The sequence below is a fragment of the Heptranchias perlo genome, chromosome 2 (assembly GCF_035084215.1).
Source record: "Heptranchias perlo isolate sHepPer1 chromosome 2, sHepPer1.hap1, whole genome shotgun sequence".
Taxonomy (NCBI): Eukaryota; Metazoa; Chordata; class Chondrichthyes; order Hexanchiformes; family Hexanchidae; genus Heptranchias; species Heptranchias perlo.
Window position 1 is genome coordinate 10,392,038 of NC_090326.1, and position 18,208 is coordinate 10,410,245.

The 18,208-nt window shown below is 47.1% G+C and overlaps 1 protein-coding gene across 5 annotated transcripts in view; it reads left to right on the forward strand.

Annotated features, from left to right (window-relative positions):
* LOC137335095 (myosin light chain kinase 2, skeletal/cardiac muscle-like) overlaps window positions 1-18,208 on the forward strand; it is a 341,364-nt gene that overhangs the window by 260,454 nt on the left and 62,702 nt on the right. For all 5 annotated transcript variants that reach the window (XM_068000229.1, XM_068000237.1, XM_068000221.1 and 2 more), the window contains one exon: window positions 17,528-17,835. In XM_068000229.1, the coding sequence (XP_067856330.1) occupies window positions 17,528-17,835 (308 nt within the window). The remainder of the gene's footprint in view (window positions 1-17,527; window positions 17,836-18,208) is intronic.

Consider the following 18,208-nt stretch of genomic DNA (forward strand, 5'->3'; position numbering starts at 1 on the left):
CCGAGCTGTGAGACTGTGAGTGGAGTCGGGATTGTGTATTTTTGCCCCGAGCTGTGAGACAGTGAGTTGAGACGGGATTGTGTATTTTTGCCCCAAGCTGTGAGACAGTGAGTTGAGTCGGGATTGTGTATTTTTGCCCGAAGCTGTGAGACAGTGAGTTGAGACGGGATTGTGTATTTTTGCCCTGAGCCGGGACTGTGAGTTGAGTTGGGATTGTGTATTTTTGCCCTGAGCTGTTAGACCGTTAGTTGAATCGGGATTGTGTATTTTTGCCCCGAGCTGTGAGACTGAGTTGAGATGGGATTGTGTATTTTTGCCTCAAGATGTGAGACTGTGTTGAGTTGGAATTGTGTATTTTTGCTCCGAGCTGTGAGACAGTGAGTTGAGTCAGAATTGTGTATTTCTGCCCCGAGCTTTGGGACAGTGAGTTGAGTCGGGATTGTGTATTTTTGCCCTAAGCTGCGAGACAGTGAGCTGAGTCGGGATTGTGTACTTTTGCCCCGAGCTGTGGGACTGTGAGTTGAGTCAGGATTGTGTATATTTGCCCCGAGCTAAGACGAAGTTGAGTCGGGATTGTGTAATTTTGCCCCGAGCTGTGGGACTGAGAGTTGAGTCAGGTTTGTGTATTTTTGCCCCGAGCTGTGAGATGGAGAGGAGATTCGGGATTGTTCATTTTTGCACCGAGCTGTAAGACTGCGAGTTGAGTTGGGATTGTCTATTTTTGCCCCGAGCTGAGCTGAGTTGAGTCGGGATTGTGTATTTTTGCCCCGAGCTCAGACTGAGTTGAGTCGGGATTGTATATTTTAGCCCCGAGCTGTGAGACAGTGAGTTGCGTTGTGATTTTGTATTTTTGCCCCGAACTGTGAGACTGAGAGCTGAGTCGCGATTGTGTATTTTTGCCCCGAGCTGTGGGACTGTGATTTGAGTCAAGATTGTGTATTTTTGCCCCGAGCTAAGACGAAGTTGAGTCGGGATTGTGTAATTTTGCCCCGAGCTGTAAGACTGCGAATTGAGTTGGGATTGTGTATTTTTGCCCCGAGCTGAGCTGAGTTGAGTCGGGATTGTGTATTTTTGCCCCGAGCTCAGACTGAGTTGAGTCGGGATTGTGTATTTTAGCCCCGAGCTGTGAGACAGTGAGTTGCGTTGTGATTTTGTATTTTTGCCCCGAACTGTGAGACTGAGAGCTGAGTCGCGATTGTGTATTTTTGCCCCGAGCTGTGGGACTGTGATTTGAGTCAATATTGTGTATTTTTGCCCCGAGCTAAGACTAAGTTGAGTTGGGATTGTGTATATTTGCCCTGAGCTGTGAGACTGTGAGTGGAGTCGGGATTGTGTATTTTTGTCTCAAGCTGTGAGACTGTGAGTTGAGTCGGGATTGTGTATTTTTGCCCCGAGCTTTGAGACTGAGAGTTGTGTCAGGATTGTGTATTTTTGGCCTGAGCTGTGGGACTGTGAGTTGAGTCGGGATTGTGTATATTTTTCCGAATCTGCGAGACGGTGTGTTGAGTCGGGATTGTGTATTTTTGCCCTGAGCTGTGGGACTGAGAGTTGAGTCAGGTTTGTGTATTTTTGCCATGAGCTGTGAGATGGAGAGGAGATTCGTGATTGTGTATTTTTGCCCCGAGCTGTGAGATGGAGAGGAGATTCGTGATTGTGTATTTTTGCCCCGAGCTGAGCTGAGTTGAGTCGGGATTGTGTATTTTTGCCCTGAGCTCAGACTGAGTAGAGTCAGGATTGTGTATTTTTGCCCCGAGCTCAGACTGAGTTGAATCGGGATTGTGTATTTTTGCCCCGAGCTGTGGGACTGTGAGTTGAGTCGGGATTGTGTATTTTTGCCCCGAGCTGTGAGACTGTGAGTTGAGTCAGGATTGTGTGTTTTTGCCCCGAGCTGTGAGACGGAGAGTTGATTCGGAATTATGTATTTTTGCCCTGAGCTGTGGGACTGAGAGTTGAGTCAGGTTTGTGTATTTTTGCCCCGAGCTGTGAGAATGTGATTTCAGTCGGGATTGTGTATTTATGCCCCAAGCTGTGAGACTGAGAGCTGAGTCGGGATTGTGTATTTTTGCCCCGAGCTGAGACTAAGTTGAGTCGAGATTGTGTAATTTTGCCCCGAGCTGTGAGATGGAGAGGAGATTCGGGATTGTTCATTTTTGCCCCGAGCTGTAAGACTGCGAGTTGAGTTGGGATTGTGTATTTTTGCCCCGAGCTGAGCTGAGTTGAGTCGGGATTGTGTATTTTTGCCCTGAGCTCAGACTGAGTTGAGTCGGGATTGTGTATTTTCGCCCCGAGCTGTGAGTCTGAGAGTTGAGTCGCGATTGTGTATTTTTGCCCCGAGCTGAGACTAAGTTGAGTCGAGATTGTGTAATTTTGCCCCGAGCTGTGAGATGGAGAGGAGATTCGGGATTGTTCATTTTTGCCCCGAGCTGTAAGACTGCGAGTTGAGTTGGGATTGTGTATTTTTGCCCCGAGCTGAGCTGAGTTGAGACGGGATTGTGTATTTTTGCCCTGAGCTCAGACTGAGTTGAGTCGGGATTGTGTATTTTCGCCCCGAGCTGTGAGTCTGAGAGTTGAGTCGCGATTGTGTATTTTTGCCCCAAGCTGTGAGACTGAGAGTTGAGTCGGGATTGTGTATTTTTGCCCTGAGCTGAGACTGAGTTCAGTTGGGATTGTGTATTTTTGCCCCGAGCTGAGACTGCGTTCATTCGGGATTGTGTATTTTTGCCCCGAGCTGTAAGACAATGAATTGAATCGGGATTGTGTATTTTTGCCCTGACCTGAGACTGAGTTGAGTTGGGATTGTGTATTTTTGCCCCGAGCTGTGATACTGAGTTGAGTCGGGATTGTGTATTTTTGCCACGCGCTGTCAGACTGAGAGTTGAGTCGGGATTGTGTATTTTTGCCCCGAGTTGTGAGACAGTGAATTGAGTCGGGATTGTGTATTTTTGCCCCGAGCTGAGACTGCGTTCAGTCGGGAATGTGTATTTTTGCCCCGAGCTGTGGGACTGAGAGTTGAGTCAGGATTGTGCATTTTTTCCCGAACTGTGAGACTGAGAGTTGTGTCGGGATTGTGTATTTTTGCCCCGAGCTGTGAGACTGAGAGATGTGTCAGGATTGTGTATTTTTGCCCCGAGCTGTGAGATTGAGAGTTGAATCGGGATTGTGTATTTTTGCCCGAAGCTGCGAGACAGTGAGTTGAGTCGGGATTGTGTATTTTTGCCCCGAGCTTTGGGACTGAGAGTTGAGTTGGTGTTGTGTATTTTTGCCCCGAGCTGTGAGACAGTGAGTTGAGTTGGTGTTGTGTATTTTTGCCCCGAGCTGAGACTGAGTTGTGTCGGGATTGTGTATTTTAGCCCCAAGCTGTGAGACTGAGAGTTGAGTTGGGATTGTGTATTTTGCCCCGGGCTGTGAGACAGTGAGCTGAGTCGGGGTTGTGTATTGTTGTCCCGAGCTGTGAGACGTGAGTTGAGTCGGGATTGTGTAATTTTGCCCCGAGCTGTGGGACTGTGAGTTGAGTCGGGATTGTGTATTTTTGCCCCGAGCTGTGAGACTGTGAGTGGAGTCGGGATTGTGTATTTTTGTCTCAAGCTGTGAGACTGTGTTGAGTCGGGATTGTGTATTTTTGCCCCATGCTCAGACTGAGTGGAGTCGGGATTGTGTATTTTTGCCCCGAGCTGTGAGACTGTGAGTTGAGTCGGGATTGTGTATTTTTGCCCCGAGCTGAGACTGCGTTCAGTCGGGATTGTGTATTTTTGCCCCGAGCTGTGAGACAATGAATTGAATCGGGATTGTGTATTTTTGCCCTGACCTGAGACTGAGTTGAGTCGGGATTGTGTAATTTTGCCCCGTGCTGTGATACTGAGTTGAGTCGGGATTGTGTATTTTTGCCACGAGCTGTCAGACTGAGAGTTGAGTCGGGATTGTGTATTTTTGCCCCGAGTTGTGAGACAGTGAATTGAGTCGGGATTGTGTATTTTTGCCCCGAGCTGATACTGAGTTGATTCGGGATTGTGTAATTTTGCCCCGAGCTGTGAGACTGTGATTTCAGTCGGGATTGTGTATTTCGCCCTGAGCTGTGAGACTGAGAGTTGAGTCGGGATTGTGTATTTTTTCCCGAAGCTGCGAGACAGTGAGTTGAGTCGGGATTGTGTATTATTAACCTGAGCTGTGGGACTGAGAGTTGAGTCAGGATTGTGCATTTTTGTCCCGAACTGTGAGACTGAGAGTTGAGTCGGGATTGTATATTTTTTCCCCGAGCTGTGAGACTGAGAGTTGTGTCGGGATTGTGTATTTTTGCCCCGAGCTGTGAGACTGAGAGTTGTGTCGCGATTGTGTATTTTTGCCCCAAGCTGAGACTGAGTTGTGTCAGGATTGTGTATTGTTGTCCCGAGCTGTGAGACTGAGAGTTGAGTCGGGATTGTTTATTTTTGCCCTGAGCTGAGACTGAGTTCAGTCGGGATTGTGTGTTTTTGCCCCGAGCTGTGAGACAATGAATTGAATCGGGATTGTGTATTTTTGCCCTGACCTGAGACTGAGTTGAGTTGGGATTGTGTATTTTTGCCCTGAGCTGAGACTGAGTTGAGTCGGGATTGTGTATTTTTGCCCCGAGTTGTGAGACAGTGAATTGAGTCGGGATTGTGTATTTTTGCCCCGAGTTGTGAGACAGTGAATTGAGTCGGGATTGTGTATTTTTGCCCCGAGCTGAGACTGAGTTGAGTCGGGATTGTGTAATTTTGCACCGAGCTGTGAGACGGAGAGCTGATTCGGGATTGTGTATTTTTGCCCCGAGCTGTGAGACAGTGAGTTGAGTCAGGTTTCTGTATTTATGCCCCGAGCTGAGACTGAGTTGAGTTGGGATTGTGTATTTTTGCCCTGAACTGTGATACTGTGTTCAGTCGGGATTGTGTATTTTTGCCCCGAGCTGAGACTGAGTTGAGTCGGGATTGTGTATTTTTGCCCTGAGCTGTGAGACAGTGAATTGAATCGGGATTGTGTATTTTTGCCACGAGCTGAGACTGAGTTGAGTCGGGATTGTGTAATTTTGCCCCGAGCTGTGAGACAGTGAGTTGATTCGGGATTGTGTATTTTTGCCCTGAGCTGTGGGACTGAGAGTTGAGTCGGGATTGTATATTTTTGCCCCAAGCTGAGACTGAGTTGCGTCGGGATTGTGTATTTTAGCCCCAAGCTGTGAGACTGAGAGTTGAGTCGGGATTGTTTATTTTTGCCCTGAGCTGAGACTGAGTTCAGTTCGGATTGTGTATTTTTGCCCCGAGCTGAGACTGCGTTCATTCGGGATTGTGTATTTTTGCCCCGAGCTGTGAGACAATGAATTGAATCGGGATTGTGTATTTTTGCCCTGACCTGAGACTGAGTTGAGTTGGGATTGTGTATTTTTGCCCTGAACTGTGATACTGTGTTCAGTCGGGATTGTGTATTTTTGCCCCGAGCTGAGACTGAGTTGAGTCGGGATTGTGTATTTTTGCCCTGAGCTGTGAGACAGTGAATTGAATCGGGATTGTGTATTTTTGCCACGAGCTGAGACTGAGTTGAGTCGGGATTGTGTAATTTTGCCCCGAGCTGTGAGACAGTGAGTTGATTCGGGATTGTGTATTTTTGCCCCGAGCTGTGGGACTGTGAGTTGAGTCAGAATTGTGCATTTTTGTCCCGAACTATGAGACTGAGAGTTGAGTCGGGATTGTGTATTTTTGCCCCGAGCTGTGAGACTGTGAGTTGTGTCGGGATTGTGTATTTTTGCACCGAGCTGCGAGACAGTGAGCTGAGTCGGGATTGTGTATTTTTGCCCCGAGCTGCGAGACAGTGTGTTGAGTCGGGATTGTGTATTTTTGCCCCGAGCTGTGAGACTGAGAGATGTGTCGGGATTGTGTATTTTTTCCCGAATCTGCGAGACAGTATGTTGAGTCGGGATTGTGTATTTTTGCCCCGAGCTGTGGGACTGAGAGTTGATTCGGGATTGTGTATTTTTGCCCCGAGCTGTGAGATGGAGAGGAGATTCGGGATTGTTCATTTTTGCCCCGAGCTGTAAGACTGCGAGTTGAGTTGGGATTGTGTATTTTTGCCCCGAGCTGTGAGACAGTGAGTTGATTCGGGATTGTGTATTTTGCCCTGAGCTATGAGACTGAGAGTTGAGTCGGGATTGTGTATTTTTGCCCCGAGCTGTGAGACTGTGAGTTGTGTCGGGATTGTGTATTTTTGCCCCGAGCTGCGAGACAGTGAGCTGAGTCGGGATTGTGTATTTTTGCCCCGAGCTGTGAGACAGTGAGTTGATTCGGGATTGTGTATTTTGCCCCGAGCTGTGAGACAGTGAGTTGAGTCAGGTTTCTGTATTTATGCCCCGAGCTGAGACTGAGTTGAGTTGGGATTGTGTATTTTTGCCCTGAACTGTGATACTGTGTTCAGTCGGGATTGTGTATTTTTGCCCCGAGCTGAGACTGAGTTGAGTCGGGATTGTGTATTTTTGCCCTGAGCTGTGAGACAGTGAATTGAATCGGGATTGTGTATTTTTGCCACGAGCTGAGACTGAGTTGAGTCGGGATTGTGTAATTTTGCCCCGAGCTGTGAGACAGTGAGTTGATTCGGGATTGTGTATTTTTGCCCTGAGCTGTGGGACTGAGAGTTGAGTCGGGATTGTATATTTTTGCCCCAAGCTGAGACTGAGTTGCGTCGGGATTGTGTATTTTAGCCCCAAGCTGTGAGACTGAGAGTTGAGTCGGGATTGTTTATTTTTGCCCTGAGCTGAGACTGAGTTCAGTTCGGATTGTGTATTTTTGCCCCGAGCTGAGACTGCGTTCATTCGGGATTGTGTATTTTTGCCCCGAGCTGTGAGACAATGACTTGAATCGGGATTGTGTATTTTTGCCCTGACCTGAGACTGAGTTGAGTTGGGATTGTGTATTTTTGCCCTGAACTGTGATACTGTGTTCAGTCGGGATTGTGTATTTTTGCCCCGAGCTGAGACTGAGTTGAGTCGGGATTGTGTATTTTTGCCCTGAGCTGTGAGACAGTGAATTGAATCGGGATTGTGTATTTTTGCCACGAGCTGAGACTGAGTTGAGTCGGGATTGTGTAATTTTGCCCCGAGCTGTGAGACAGTGAGTTGATTCGGGATTGTGTATTTTTGCCCCGAGCTGTGGGACTGTGAGTTGAGTCAGAATTGTGCATTTTTGTCCCGAACTATGAGACTGAGAGTTGAGTCGGGATTGTGTATTTTTGCCCCGAGCTGTGAGACTGTGAGTTGTGTCGGGATTGTGTATTTTTGCACCGAGCTGCGAGACAGTGAGCTGAGTCGGGATTGTGTATTTTTGCCCCGAGCTGCGAGACAGTGTGTTGAGTCGGGATTGTGTATTTTTGCCCCGAGCTGTGAGACTGAGAGATGTGTCGGGATTGTGTATTTTTTCCCGAATCTGCGAGACAGTATGTTGAGTCGGGATTGTGTATTTTTGCCCCGAGCTGTGGGACTGAGAGTTGATTCGGGATTGTGTATTTTTGCCCCGAGCTGTGAGATGGAGAGGAGATTCGGGATTGTTCATTTTTGCCCCGAGCTGTAAGACTGCGAGTTGAGTTGGGATTGTGTATTTTTGCCCCGAGCTGTGAGACAGTGAGTTGATTCGGGATTGTGTATTTTGCCCTGAGCTATGAGACTGAGAGTTGAGTCGGGATTGTGTATTTTTGCCCCGAGCTGTGAGACTGTGAGTTGTGTCGGGATTGTGTATTTTTGCCCCGAGCTGCGAGACAGTGAGCTGAGTCGGGATTGTGTATTTTTGCCCCGAGCTGCGAGACAGTGTGTTGAGTCGGGATTGTGTATTTTTGCCCCGAGCTGTGAGACTGAGAGTTGTGTCGGGATTGTGTATTTTTGCCCCGAGCTGTGAGACTGAGAGATGTGTCGGGATTGTGTATTTTTTCCCGAATCTGCGAGACACTATGTTGAGTCGGGATTGTGTATTTTTGCCCCGAGCTGTGGGACTGAGAGTTGATTCGGGATTGTGTATTTTTGCCCCGAGCTGTGAGATGGAGAGGAGATTCGGGATTGTTCATTTTTGCCCCGAGCTGTAAGACTGCGAGTTGAGTTGAGATTGTGTATTTTTGCCCCAAGCTCAGACTGAGTAGAGTCAGGATTGTGTATTTTTGCCCCGAGCTCAGACTGAGTTGAGTCGGGATTGTGTATTTTTGCCCCGAGCTGTGAGACAGTGAGTTGCATTGGGATTGTGTATATTTGCCCCAAGCTGTGAGACTGAGAGCTGAGTCGGGATTGTGTATTTTTGCCCCGAGCTATGGGACTGTGAGTTGAGTCAGGATTGTGTATTTTTGCCCCGAGCTGTGGGACTGTGAGTTGAGTCAGGATTGTGTATTTTGCCCCGAGCTAAGACTAAGTTGAGTCAGGATTGTGTAATTTTGCCCCGAGCTGTGAGACGTTGAGTTGATTCGGGATTGTGCATTTTGCCCTGAGCTGTGGGACTGTGAGTTGAGTCGGGATTGTGTATTTTTGCCCCGAGCTGTGAGACTGTGAGTTGAGTCAGGATTGTGTGTTTTTGCCCCGAGCTGTGAGACGGAGAGTTGATTCGGAATTATGTATTTTTGCCCTGAGCTGTGGGACTGAGAGTTGAGTCAGGTTTGTGTATTTTTGCCCCGAGCTGTGAGAATGTGATTTCAGTCGGGATTGTGTATTTATGCCCCAAGCTGTGAGACTGAGAGCTGAGTCGGGATTGTGTATTTTTGCCCCGAGCTGAGACTAAGTTGAGTCGAGATTGTGTAATTTTGCCCCGAGCTGTGAGATGGAGAGGAGATTCGGGATTGTTCATTTTTGCCCCGAGCTGTAAGACTGCGAGTTGAGTTGGGATTGTGTATTTTTGCCCCGAGCTGAGCTGAGTTGAGTCGGGATTGTGTATTTTTGCCCTGAGCTCAGACTGAGTTGAGTCGGGATTGTGTATTTTCGCCCCGAGCTGTGAGTCTGAGAGTTGAGTCGCGATTGTGTATTTTTGCCCCAAGCTGTGGGACTGTGATTTGAGTCAGGATTGTGTATTTTTGCCCCGAGCTAAGACTAAGTTGAGTCGGGATTGTGAATTTTGCCCCGAGCTGTGAGACTGAGAGTTGAGTTGGGATTGTGTATTTTTGTCCCGAGCTGTGGGACTGTGAGTTGTATCAGGATTGTGTATTTTTGCCCTGAGCTGTGAGACTGTGAGTGGAGTCGGGATTGTGTATTTTTGCCCCGTGCTGTGGGACTGTGATTTGAGTCAGGATTGTGTATTTTTGCCCCGAGCTAAGACTAAGTTGAGTCGGGATTGTGTATTTTGCCCCGAGCTGTGAGACTGAGAGTTGAGACGGGATTGTGTATTTTTGCCCCGAGCTGTGGGACTGTGAGTTGTGTCAGGATTGTGTATTTTTGCCTCAAGATGTGAGACTGTGTTGAGTTGGGATTTTTTATTTTTGCCCCGAGCTGTGCGACTGTGAGTGGAGTCGGGATTGTGTATTTTTGTCTCAAGCTGTGAGACTGAGTTGAGTCGGGAATGTGTATTTTTGCCCCGAGCTTTGAGACTGAGAGTTGTGTCAGGATTGTGTATTTTTGCCCTAAGCTGCGAGACAGTGAGCTGAGTCGGGATTGTGTATTTTTGGCCTGAGCTGTGGGACTGTGAGTTGAGTCAGGATTGTGTATTTTTGCCCTGAGCTGAGAATGAGTTGAGTCGGGTTTGTGTATTTTAGCCCCAAGCTGTGAGACTGAGAGTTGAGTCGGGATTGTTTATTTTTGCTGTGAACTGAGACTGAGTTCAGTTGGGATTGTGTATTTTTGCCCCGAGCTGAGACAATGAGTTGAGTTGGGATTGTGTATTTTTGCCCCGAGCTGTTAGACCGTGAGTTGAATCGGGATTGTGTATTTTTGCCCCGAGCTGTGGGACTGTGAGTTGACTCGGGATTGTGTATTTTTGCCTCAAGATGTGAGACTGTGTTGAGTTGGGATTGTGTATTTTTGCTCCGAGCTGTAAGACAGTGAGTTGAGTCAAAATTGTGTATTTTTGCCCCGAGCTGTGAGACAGTGAGTTGAGTCGGGATTTTGTATTTTTGCCCTGAGCTCTGAGACTGAAAGTTGAGTCAGGATTGTGTATTTTTGCCGCAAGCTGAGAATGAGTTCAGTTGGGATTGTGTATTTTTGCCCCGAGCTGAGACTGCGTTCAGTCGGGATTGTGTATTTTTGTCCCGAGCTGTGAGACAGTGAATTGAATCGGGATTGTGTATTTTTGCCCCGAGCTGTGAGACTGAGAGTTGAGTCAGGATTGTGTATTTTTGCCCTGAGCTGAGACTGAGTTGAGTTGGGATTGTGTATTTTTGCCCCGAGCTGAGACTGTGAGTTGAGTCGGGTTTGTGTATTTTTGCCCCGAGCTGTGGGACTGTGAGTTGAGTCGGGATTTTGAATTTTATCCTGAGCTGTGAGACTGTGATTTGAGTCGGGATTGTGTATTTTTGCCCCAAGCTGAGAATGAATTGAGTCGGGATTGTGTATTTTAGCCCCAAGCTGTTAGACTGAGAGTTGAGTCGGGATTGTGTATTTTTGCCCTGAGCTGAGACTGAGTTCAGTTGGGATTGTGTATTTTTGCCCCGAGCTGAGACTGCGTTAAGTCGAGATTGTGTATTTTTGCCCCGAGCTGTGGGACTGTGAGTTGCGTCGGAATTGTGTATTTTTGCCCCGAGCTGTGAGAGTGTGAATTGAATCGGGATTGTGTATTTTTCCTCTGAGCTGCGACTGAGTTGAGTCGGGATTGTGTATTTTTGCCCCGAGCTGTGAGACAGTGAATTGAATCGGGATTGTGTATTTTTGTCACGAGCTGTCAGACTGAGAGTTGAGTCAGAATTGTGTATTTTTGCCCCGAGCTGTGAGACAGTGCATTGAGTCGGGATTTTGTATTTTTGCCCTGAGCTCTGAGACTGTGAGTTGAGTCGGGATTGTGTATTTTTGCCTTTGAGCTGTGTGCCTGTGAATTGTGTCGAGATTGTGTATTTTGGCCCCGAGCTGTGAGGCTGTGAGATCAGGCGGGATTGTGTATTTTGGCCCCGAGCTGAGACTGAGTTGAGTCAGGATTGTGTATTTTTGCCCCGAGTTGAGACTGTGAGTTGAATCGGGATTGTGTATTTTTGCCCCGAGCTGCGAGACTGTGAGTTGAGTCGGAATTGTGTATTTTTGACCCGAGCTTTGAGACTGAGAGTTGTGTCAGGATTGTTTATTTTTGCCTCGAGCTTAGACTGTGAGTTGAGTCAGAATTGTGTGTTTTTGCCCTGAGCTATGAAACTGTGAGTTGAGTCGGGATTGTGTATTTTTGACCCAAGCTTTGAGACTGAGAGTTGTGTCAGGATTGTGTATTTTTGCCCTGAGCTATGAGACTTCGGGTTGAGTCGGGATTGTGTATTTTTGTCTCAAGCTGTGAGACTGTGTTGAGTTGGGATTGTGTATTCATGCCCCGAGCTGTAAGACTGAGAGTTGAGTCAGGAATGTGTATTTTTGCCCTGAGCTGAGACTGCATTGAGTCGGGATTGTGTATTTTTGCCCCAAGCTGTGAGACTGAGTTCAGTTGCGATTGTGTATTTTTGCCTCGAGCTGAGACTGAGTTGAGTCGGGATTGTGAATTTTCGCCCCAAGCTGAGACTGAGTTGAGTCGGGATTGTGTATTTTTGCCCCGAGCTGTGAGACAGTGAGTTGAGTCAGGATTCTGTATTTTTGCCCCGAGCCGTGAGACAGTGAGTTGAGATGGGATTGTGTATTTTTGCCTCAAGCTGAGACTGCGTTCAGTCGGGAATGTGTATTTTTGCCCCGAGCTGTGAGACTGTGAGTTGAATCGGGATTGTGTATTTTTGCCCTGAGCTGTGGGACCGTGAGTTGAGTCAGGATTGTATATTTTTGCCTCAAGATGTGAGACTGTGTTGAGTTGGGATTGTGTATTTTTGCCCCGAGTTGTAAGACTGAGAGTTGAGTCAGGATTGTGTATTTTTGCCCCGAGCTGCGAGACTGTGAGTTGAGTCGAGATTGTGTATTTTTGCTCCGATCTGTGTGACTGAGAGTTGAGTCGGGATTGTGTATTTTTGCCACGAGCTGTGAGACTATGAGTTGAGTCGGGATTGTGTATTTTTGTCCCAAGCTGTGAGACAGTGAGTTGAGTCTAGATTGTGTATTTTTGCCCCAAACTGAGACTGCGTTCAGTCCGGATTATGTATTTTTGCCCCGAGCTGTGAGACACTGAATTCAATCCGGATTGTGTATTTTTGCCCAGAGCTGAGACTGAGTTGATTCGGGATTGTGTATTTTTGGCCGAGCTGTGATACTGAGTTGCGTCGGGATTGTGTATATTTGCCCCGAGCTGTCAGACTAAGAGTTGAGTCGGGATTGTGTATTTTTGCCCCGAGCTAAGACTGAGTTGTGTCAGGATTGTGTATTTTTGCCCCAAGCTGTGAGACTGTGAGTTCAGTCGGGATTGTGTATTCTTGCCCCGAGCTGAGACTGAGTTGAGTCGGGATTGTGTATTTTTGCCCCGAGCTGAGACTGCGTTCAGTCGGAATTGTGTATTTTTGCCCCGAGTTGTGAGACAGTGAATTGAATCAGAATTGTGTATTTTTTCCCCAATCTGAGACTGAGTTGAGTCGGGATTGTGTATTTTTTCGCAGAGCTGTGAGACAGTGAGTTGAGTCAGGATTGTGTATTTTTGCCCCGAGCTGTGTGACTGTGAATTGAGTCGAGATTGTGTATTTTGGCCCCGAGCTGTGAGGCTGTGAGATCAGGCGGGATTGTGTATTTTGGCCCAGAGCTGAGACTGAGTTGAGTCAGGATTGTGTATTTTTGCCCCGAGTTGAGACTGTGAGTTGAATCGGGATTGTGTATTTATGCCCCGAACTGCGACTGTGAGTTGAGTCAGAATTGTGTATTTTTGCCCCGAGCTGAGGCTGTGAGTTGAGTCGGAATTGTGTATTTTTGCCCCGAGCTGTGAGACAGTGAGTTGAGTCGGGATTGTGTATTTTTGCTCTGATCTGTGTGACTGTGAGTTGAGTCGAGAATGTATATTTTGGCCCCGAGCTGGTGGACTGAGAGTTGAGTCGGGATTGTGTATTTTGGCCCCGAGCTGGTGGACTGAGAGTTGAGTCGAGATTGTGTATTTTGGCACCGAGCTGGTGGACTGAGAGTTGAGTCGGGATTGTGTATTTTTGCCCCAAGCTGTGAGACAGTGAGTTGAGTCAAGATTGTGTATTTTTGCCCCAAGCTGAGACTGAGTTTATTCGGGATTGTGTATTTTTGGCCGAGCTGTGATACTGAGTTGCGTCGGGATTGTGTATATTTGCCCCGAGCTGTCAGACTAAGAGTTGAGTCGGGATTGTGTATTTTTGCCCCGAGCTGAGACTGAGTTGAGTCGGGATTGTGTATTTTTGCCCCGAGCTGTGAGACTGAGAGTTGAGTCAGGATTGTGTATTTTTGCCCCGAGTTGTGAGACAGTGAATTGAATCAGAATTGTGTATTTTTTCCCCGATCTGAGACTGAGTTGAGTCGGGATTGTGTATTTTTGCCCCGAGCTGAGACTGAGTTCAGTTGGGATTGTGTATTTTTGCCCCGAGCTGAGACTGCGTTCCATCAAGATTGTGTATTTTTGCCCCGAGTTGTGAGACAGTGAATTGAATCGGGATTGTGTATTTTTGCCCCAAGCTGACTGTGAGTTGAGTCGGTATTGTGTATTTTTGCCCCGAGTTGTGAGACAGTGAATTGAATCGGGATTGTGTATTTTTGCCCCGAGCTGTGTGACTGTGAATTGAGTCGAGATTGTGTATTTTGGCCCCGAGCTGTGAGGCTGTGAGATCAGGCGGGATTGTGTATTTTGGCCCAGAGATGAGACTGAGTTGAGTCAGGATTGTGTATTTTTGCCCCGAGTTGAGACTGTGAGTTGAATCGGGATTGTGTATTTATGCCCCGAACTGCGACTGTGTGTTGAGTCAGGATTGTGTATTTTTGCCCCGAGCTGCGAGACTGTGAGTTGAGTCAGGATTGTGTGTTTCTGCCCCGAGCTGAGGCTGTGAGTTGAGTCGGAATTGTGTATTTTTGCCCCGAGCTGTGAGACAGTGAGTTGAGTCGGGATTGTGTATTTTTGCTCCGATCTGTGTGACTGTGAGTTGAGTCGAGATTGTGTATTTTGGCCCCGAGCTGGTGGACTGAGAGTTGAGTCGGGATTGTGTATTTTTGCTCCGATCTGTGTGACTGTGAGTTGAGTCGAGATTGTGTGTTTTGGCCCCGAGCTGGTGGACTGAGAGTTGAGTCGGGATTGTGTATTTTTGCCACGAGCTGTGAGACTATGAGTTGAGTCGGGATTGTGTATTTTTGCCCCAAGCTGTGAGACAGTGAGTTGAGTCAAGATTGTGTATTTTTGCCCCAAGCTGAGACTGCGTTCAGTCCGGATTATGTATTTTTGCCCCGAGCTGTGAGACACTGAATTGAATCCGGATTGTGTATTTTTGCCCAGAGCTGAGACTGAGTTGATTCGGGATTGTGTATTTTTGGCCGAGCTGTGATACTGAGTTGCGTCGGGATTGTGTATATTTGCCCCGAGCTGAGACTGAGTTGAGTCGGGATTGTGTATTTTTGCCTCGAGCTGTGAGACTGAGAGTTGTGTCAGGATTGTGTATTTTTGTCCCAAGCTGTGAGACTGAGAGTTGAGTCGGAATTGTGTATTTATGCCCCGAGCTTTAAGACTGAGTGTTGAGTCAGGATTGTGTATTTTTGCCCCGAGCTGAGACTGAGTTTAGTCGGGATTGTGTATTTTTGCCCCAAGCTGAGACTGAGTTTAGTCGGAATTGTGTATTTTTGCCCCGAGCTGAGACTGCGTTCAGTCGGAATTGTGTATTTTTGCCCCGAGTTGTGAGACAGTGAATTGAATCAGAATTGTGTATTTTTTCCCCGATCTGAGACTGAGTTGAGTCGGGATTGTGTATTTTTTCGCAGAGCTGTGAGACAGTGAGTTGAGTCAGGATTGTGTATTTTTGCCCCGAGCTGTGAGACAGTGAGTTGAGTCGGGATTGTGTATTTTTGCTCCGATCTGTGTGACTGTGAGTTGAGTCGAGATTGTGTATTTTGGCCCCGAGCTGGTGGACTGAGAGTTGAGTCGGGATTGTGTATTTTTGCCCCGAGCTGTGAGACTGAGAGTTGAGTCGGAATTGTGTATTTATGCCCCGAGCTTTAAGACTGAGAGTTGAGTCGGGATTGTGTATTTTTGCCCCGAGCTGAGACTGAGTTCAGTCGGGATTGTGTATTCTTGCCCCGAGCTGAGACTGAATTGAGTCGGGATTGTGTATTTTTGCCCCAAGCTGAGACTGAGTTCAATTGGGATTGTGTATTTTTGCCCCGAGCTGAGACTGAGTTGAGTTGAGATTGTGTTTTTTTTGCCCCGAGCTGAGACTGAGTTGAGTCGGGATTGTGTATTTTTGCCCCGAGCTGTGGGACTGTGAATTGAGTCGGGATTGTGTATTTTTTTCCCCGAGCTGTGTGACTGTGCATTGAGTTGAATTTGTGTATTTTGGCCCCGAGCTGTGAGGCTGTGAGATCAGTCGGGATTGTGTATTTTTGCCCCGAACTGAAACGGAGTTGAGTCAGGATTGTATATTTTTTCCCCGAGCTGAGACTGTGAGTTGAGTCAGGATTGTGTTTTTTTCCCCCCGTGCTGTGGTACTGAGAGTTGAGTCGGGATTGTGTATTTTTGCGCCGAGCTCTGAGACTATGAGTTGAGTCGGGATTGTATATTTTTGCCCTGAGCTGTAAGACAGTGAGTTGTGTCGAGATTGTGTATTTTTGCCCCGAGCTGAGACTGAGTTCAGTTGGGATTGTGTATTTTTGCCCCGAGCTGAGACTGAGTTGATTCGGGATTGTGTATTTTTGGCTGAGCTGTGAAACTGAGTTGAGTCTGGATTGTGTATTTTGATCCCGAGCTGTCAGACTGAGAGTTGAGTCGGGATTGTGTATTATTGCCCCGAGCTGTGAGACAGTGAGTTGAGTCGGGATTGTGTATTTTTGCCCCGAGCTGTGAGACTGAGAGTTGTGTCAGGATTGTGTATTTTTGCCATGAGCTGTGAGACTGTGAGTTGAGTCGAATTGTGTATTTTTGCGCCAAGCTGTGAGACTGAGAGTTTAGTCGGAATTGTGTATTTATGCCCCGAGCTGTAAGACTGAGAGTTGAGTCAGGATTGTGTATTTTTGCCCCGAGCTGAGACTGAGTTGAGTCGGGATTGTGTATTTTTGCCCCGAGCTGAGACTGAGTTGAGTCGGGATTGTGTATTTTTGCCCCGAGCTGTGAGACTGAGTTCAGTCAGGATTGTGTATTTTTGCCCCGAGCTGTGTGACTGTGAGTTGAGTTGGGATTGTGTATTTTTGCCCCGAGCTGAGACTGAGTTCATTCGGAATTGTGTATTTTGAGACTGTGCAATGTATTTCATTTCCCAGGATGCATTAGAACTTACCAGTCAACTTTTCTGATGAAATATTTTTCTTCAGTTTCTGGTCAGCTGGAGGACACATTTCAAAAACTTTGTTCATGTAAAATTTATGTTGGTGTATTTTCGAAGGGATAGGATTTGTGTTTGTTTGCTTGTGCGAGAAAATAAAAAAAATAATAGGTTACTGATCACACATGTATTGTAGCTTTCGTTTTGTGTTCTATAAATTGCACAAAGTTTATTGAGCTAAGAGAGAGGGGTTGTGAAAAAGAGGGAGAGAGAGTGTGAGAAAGTGAGAGGCATGGACTGCGTGTCTTTCTTCAGGCTGAAGTTCAATTTTCACAAACCAATACCAGTTGAAATTTTGAAGTCGACTAAATAAATGCTAATTGCTTCTGGCCTTATCGCCGTCCTTGGTGGGTGTGGTTGGGATTTGGGGGAGTGGATGGAGGATTAAGGGTGAGGTGGCTGACACCAAGGTAAGGAGTTACAGGGTTTGAGCAGATAGTTCAAAGGGGTAGGGGGAGTGATGGGAGTAAGGAGGTGGTAGGAAGGAGAGAGGGTAATGGGAAGGTGAAGGGATTGCGGTGCATCTTGATTCATTACACTTATAATTGTCCACTGTAAATAAAACCTGACTTAATCCTGTTAAAATATGGTTGTGCTAAAGCACTCGCTCACTTTGCCGTAGAATAGGATACAGGCAGATGTTTGCACTTCCCTGAAGAACAGACTTGGATTTCCGTGGTATTATTAGGAGGTGCAGAATGGAGGTTCAGTGCTTTCCCAAAGTAAGAAAAGGAAGAATAGACCCATAAGTCGTGAGGACTCTCTCCCAGCAGCTGAGGCCTCAGAGAAGGATGCCAGCCTGGTCTCTCAGCCAAAGAATGGTGCCTCATTGGGGGGGATCTAAAAAAGGTTTAGTGAAGTCCCACTGGTGGAGGAGACAAGCCTGATTGTAGCGCAAAGTACTACTGAAGTCCATCAAATAGGGAATTTAAATAAACATTTCAACACTTGAGTCCTTGCTTTTGAACTTAAAAATATTGTGTAACTTTGTTACTTTTGAAAGCTATGAAGATAGCGAAAGAGAAGCTGACGCTCTGTTAGCAGCAGCAGCAGAACCCGAGGAAGGAATGTCACAGAATATTGAGCAACATGAAGTCAAAGATCTGAGCACGGCCAGTAAAAGAAGAGTGACTAAGGAAGACTTGGCCAAGGATGACAACAAAAAGAGCAGAGTGGAGGGAAAAGGCTGTGGTACAGAAGGCACAGCTGGACCGGCCTCATGTCAGAGCGCTGCAGCACCCACTGCTAGTCAGAAAGAAAATGATCAGGCGGTCCAGGCAACAAAAGAGGACAGTCCACACATTGTGATTGGCAAGTAGAGACCGACTTATATCTTGCTGTTCTGAGAGCAGGGCTTGAGAAGTTTAGCCTCAATGCTAAATGCGCGGAATGTAAACCAGGTGTCAAAGCCCAATCTGACTCCGGAGTGAAGCAGAATGGGACTAACTCCTTATGGGAGACTCTTTCTGCTTTTCAGTCCAATGTCGGAAATCGGGTTCCAACTCTGGATTCAGGCTGCATTTACACTATAATTGCAGCTGGTTATAGGCCCCAGTATTCCTCTCCTATGACCGGTTTCCAAATTCAAAGGAAAGGGAGTGGGGGCCCATGATTTGCTGTGGGGTTGTCCCGGGTGGGGGCAGGATGCTTGTACCTGGAGTACACAGAAGCGAGGAACAGCCCT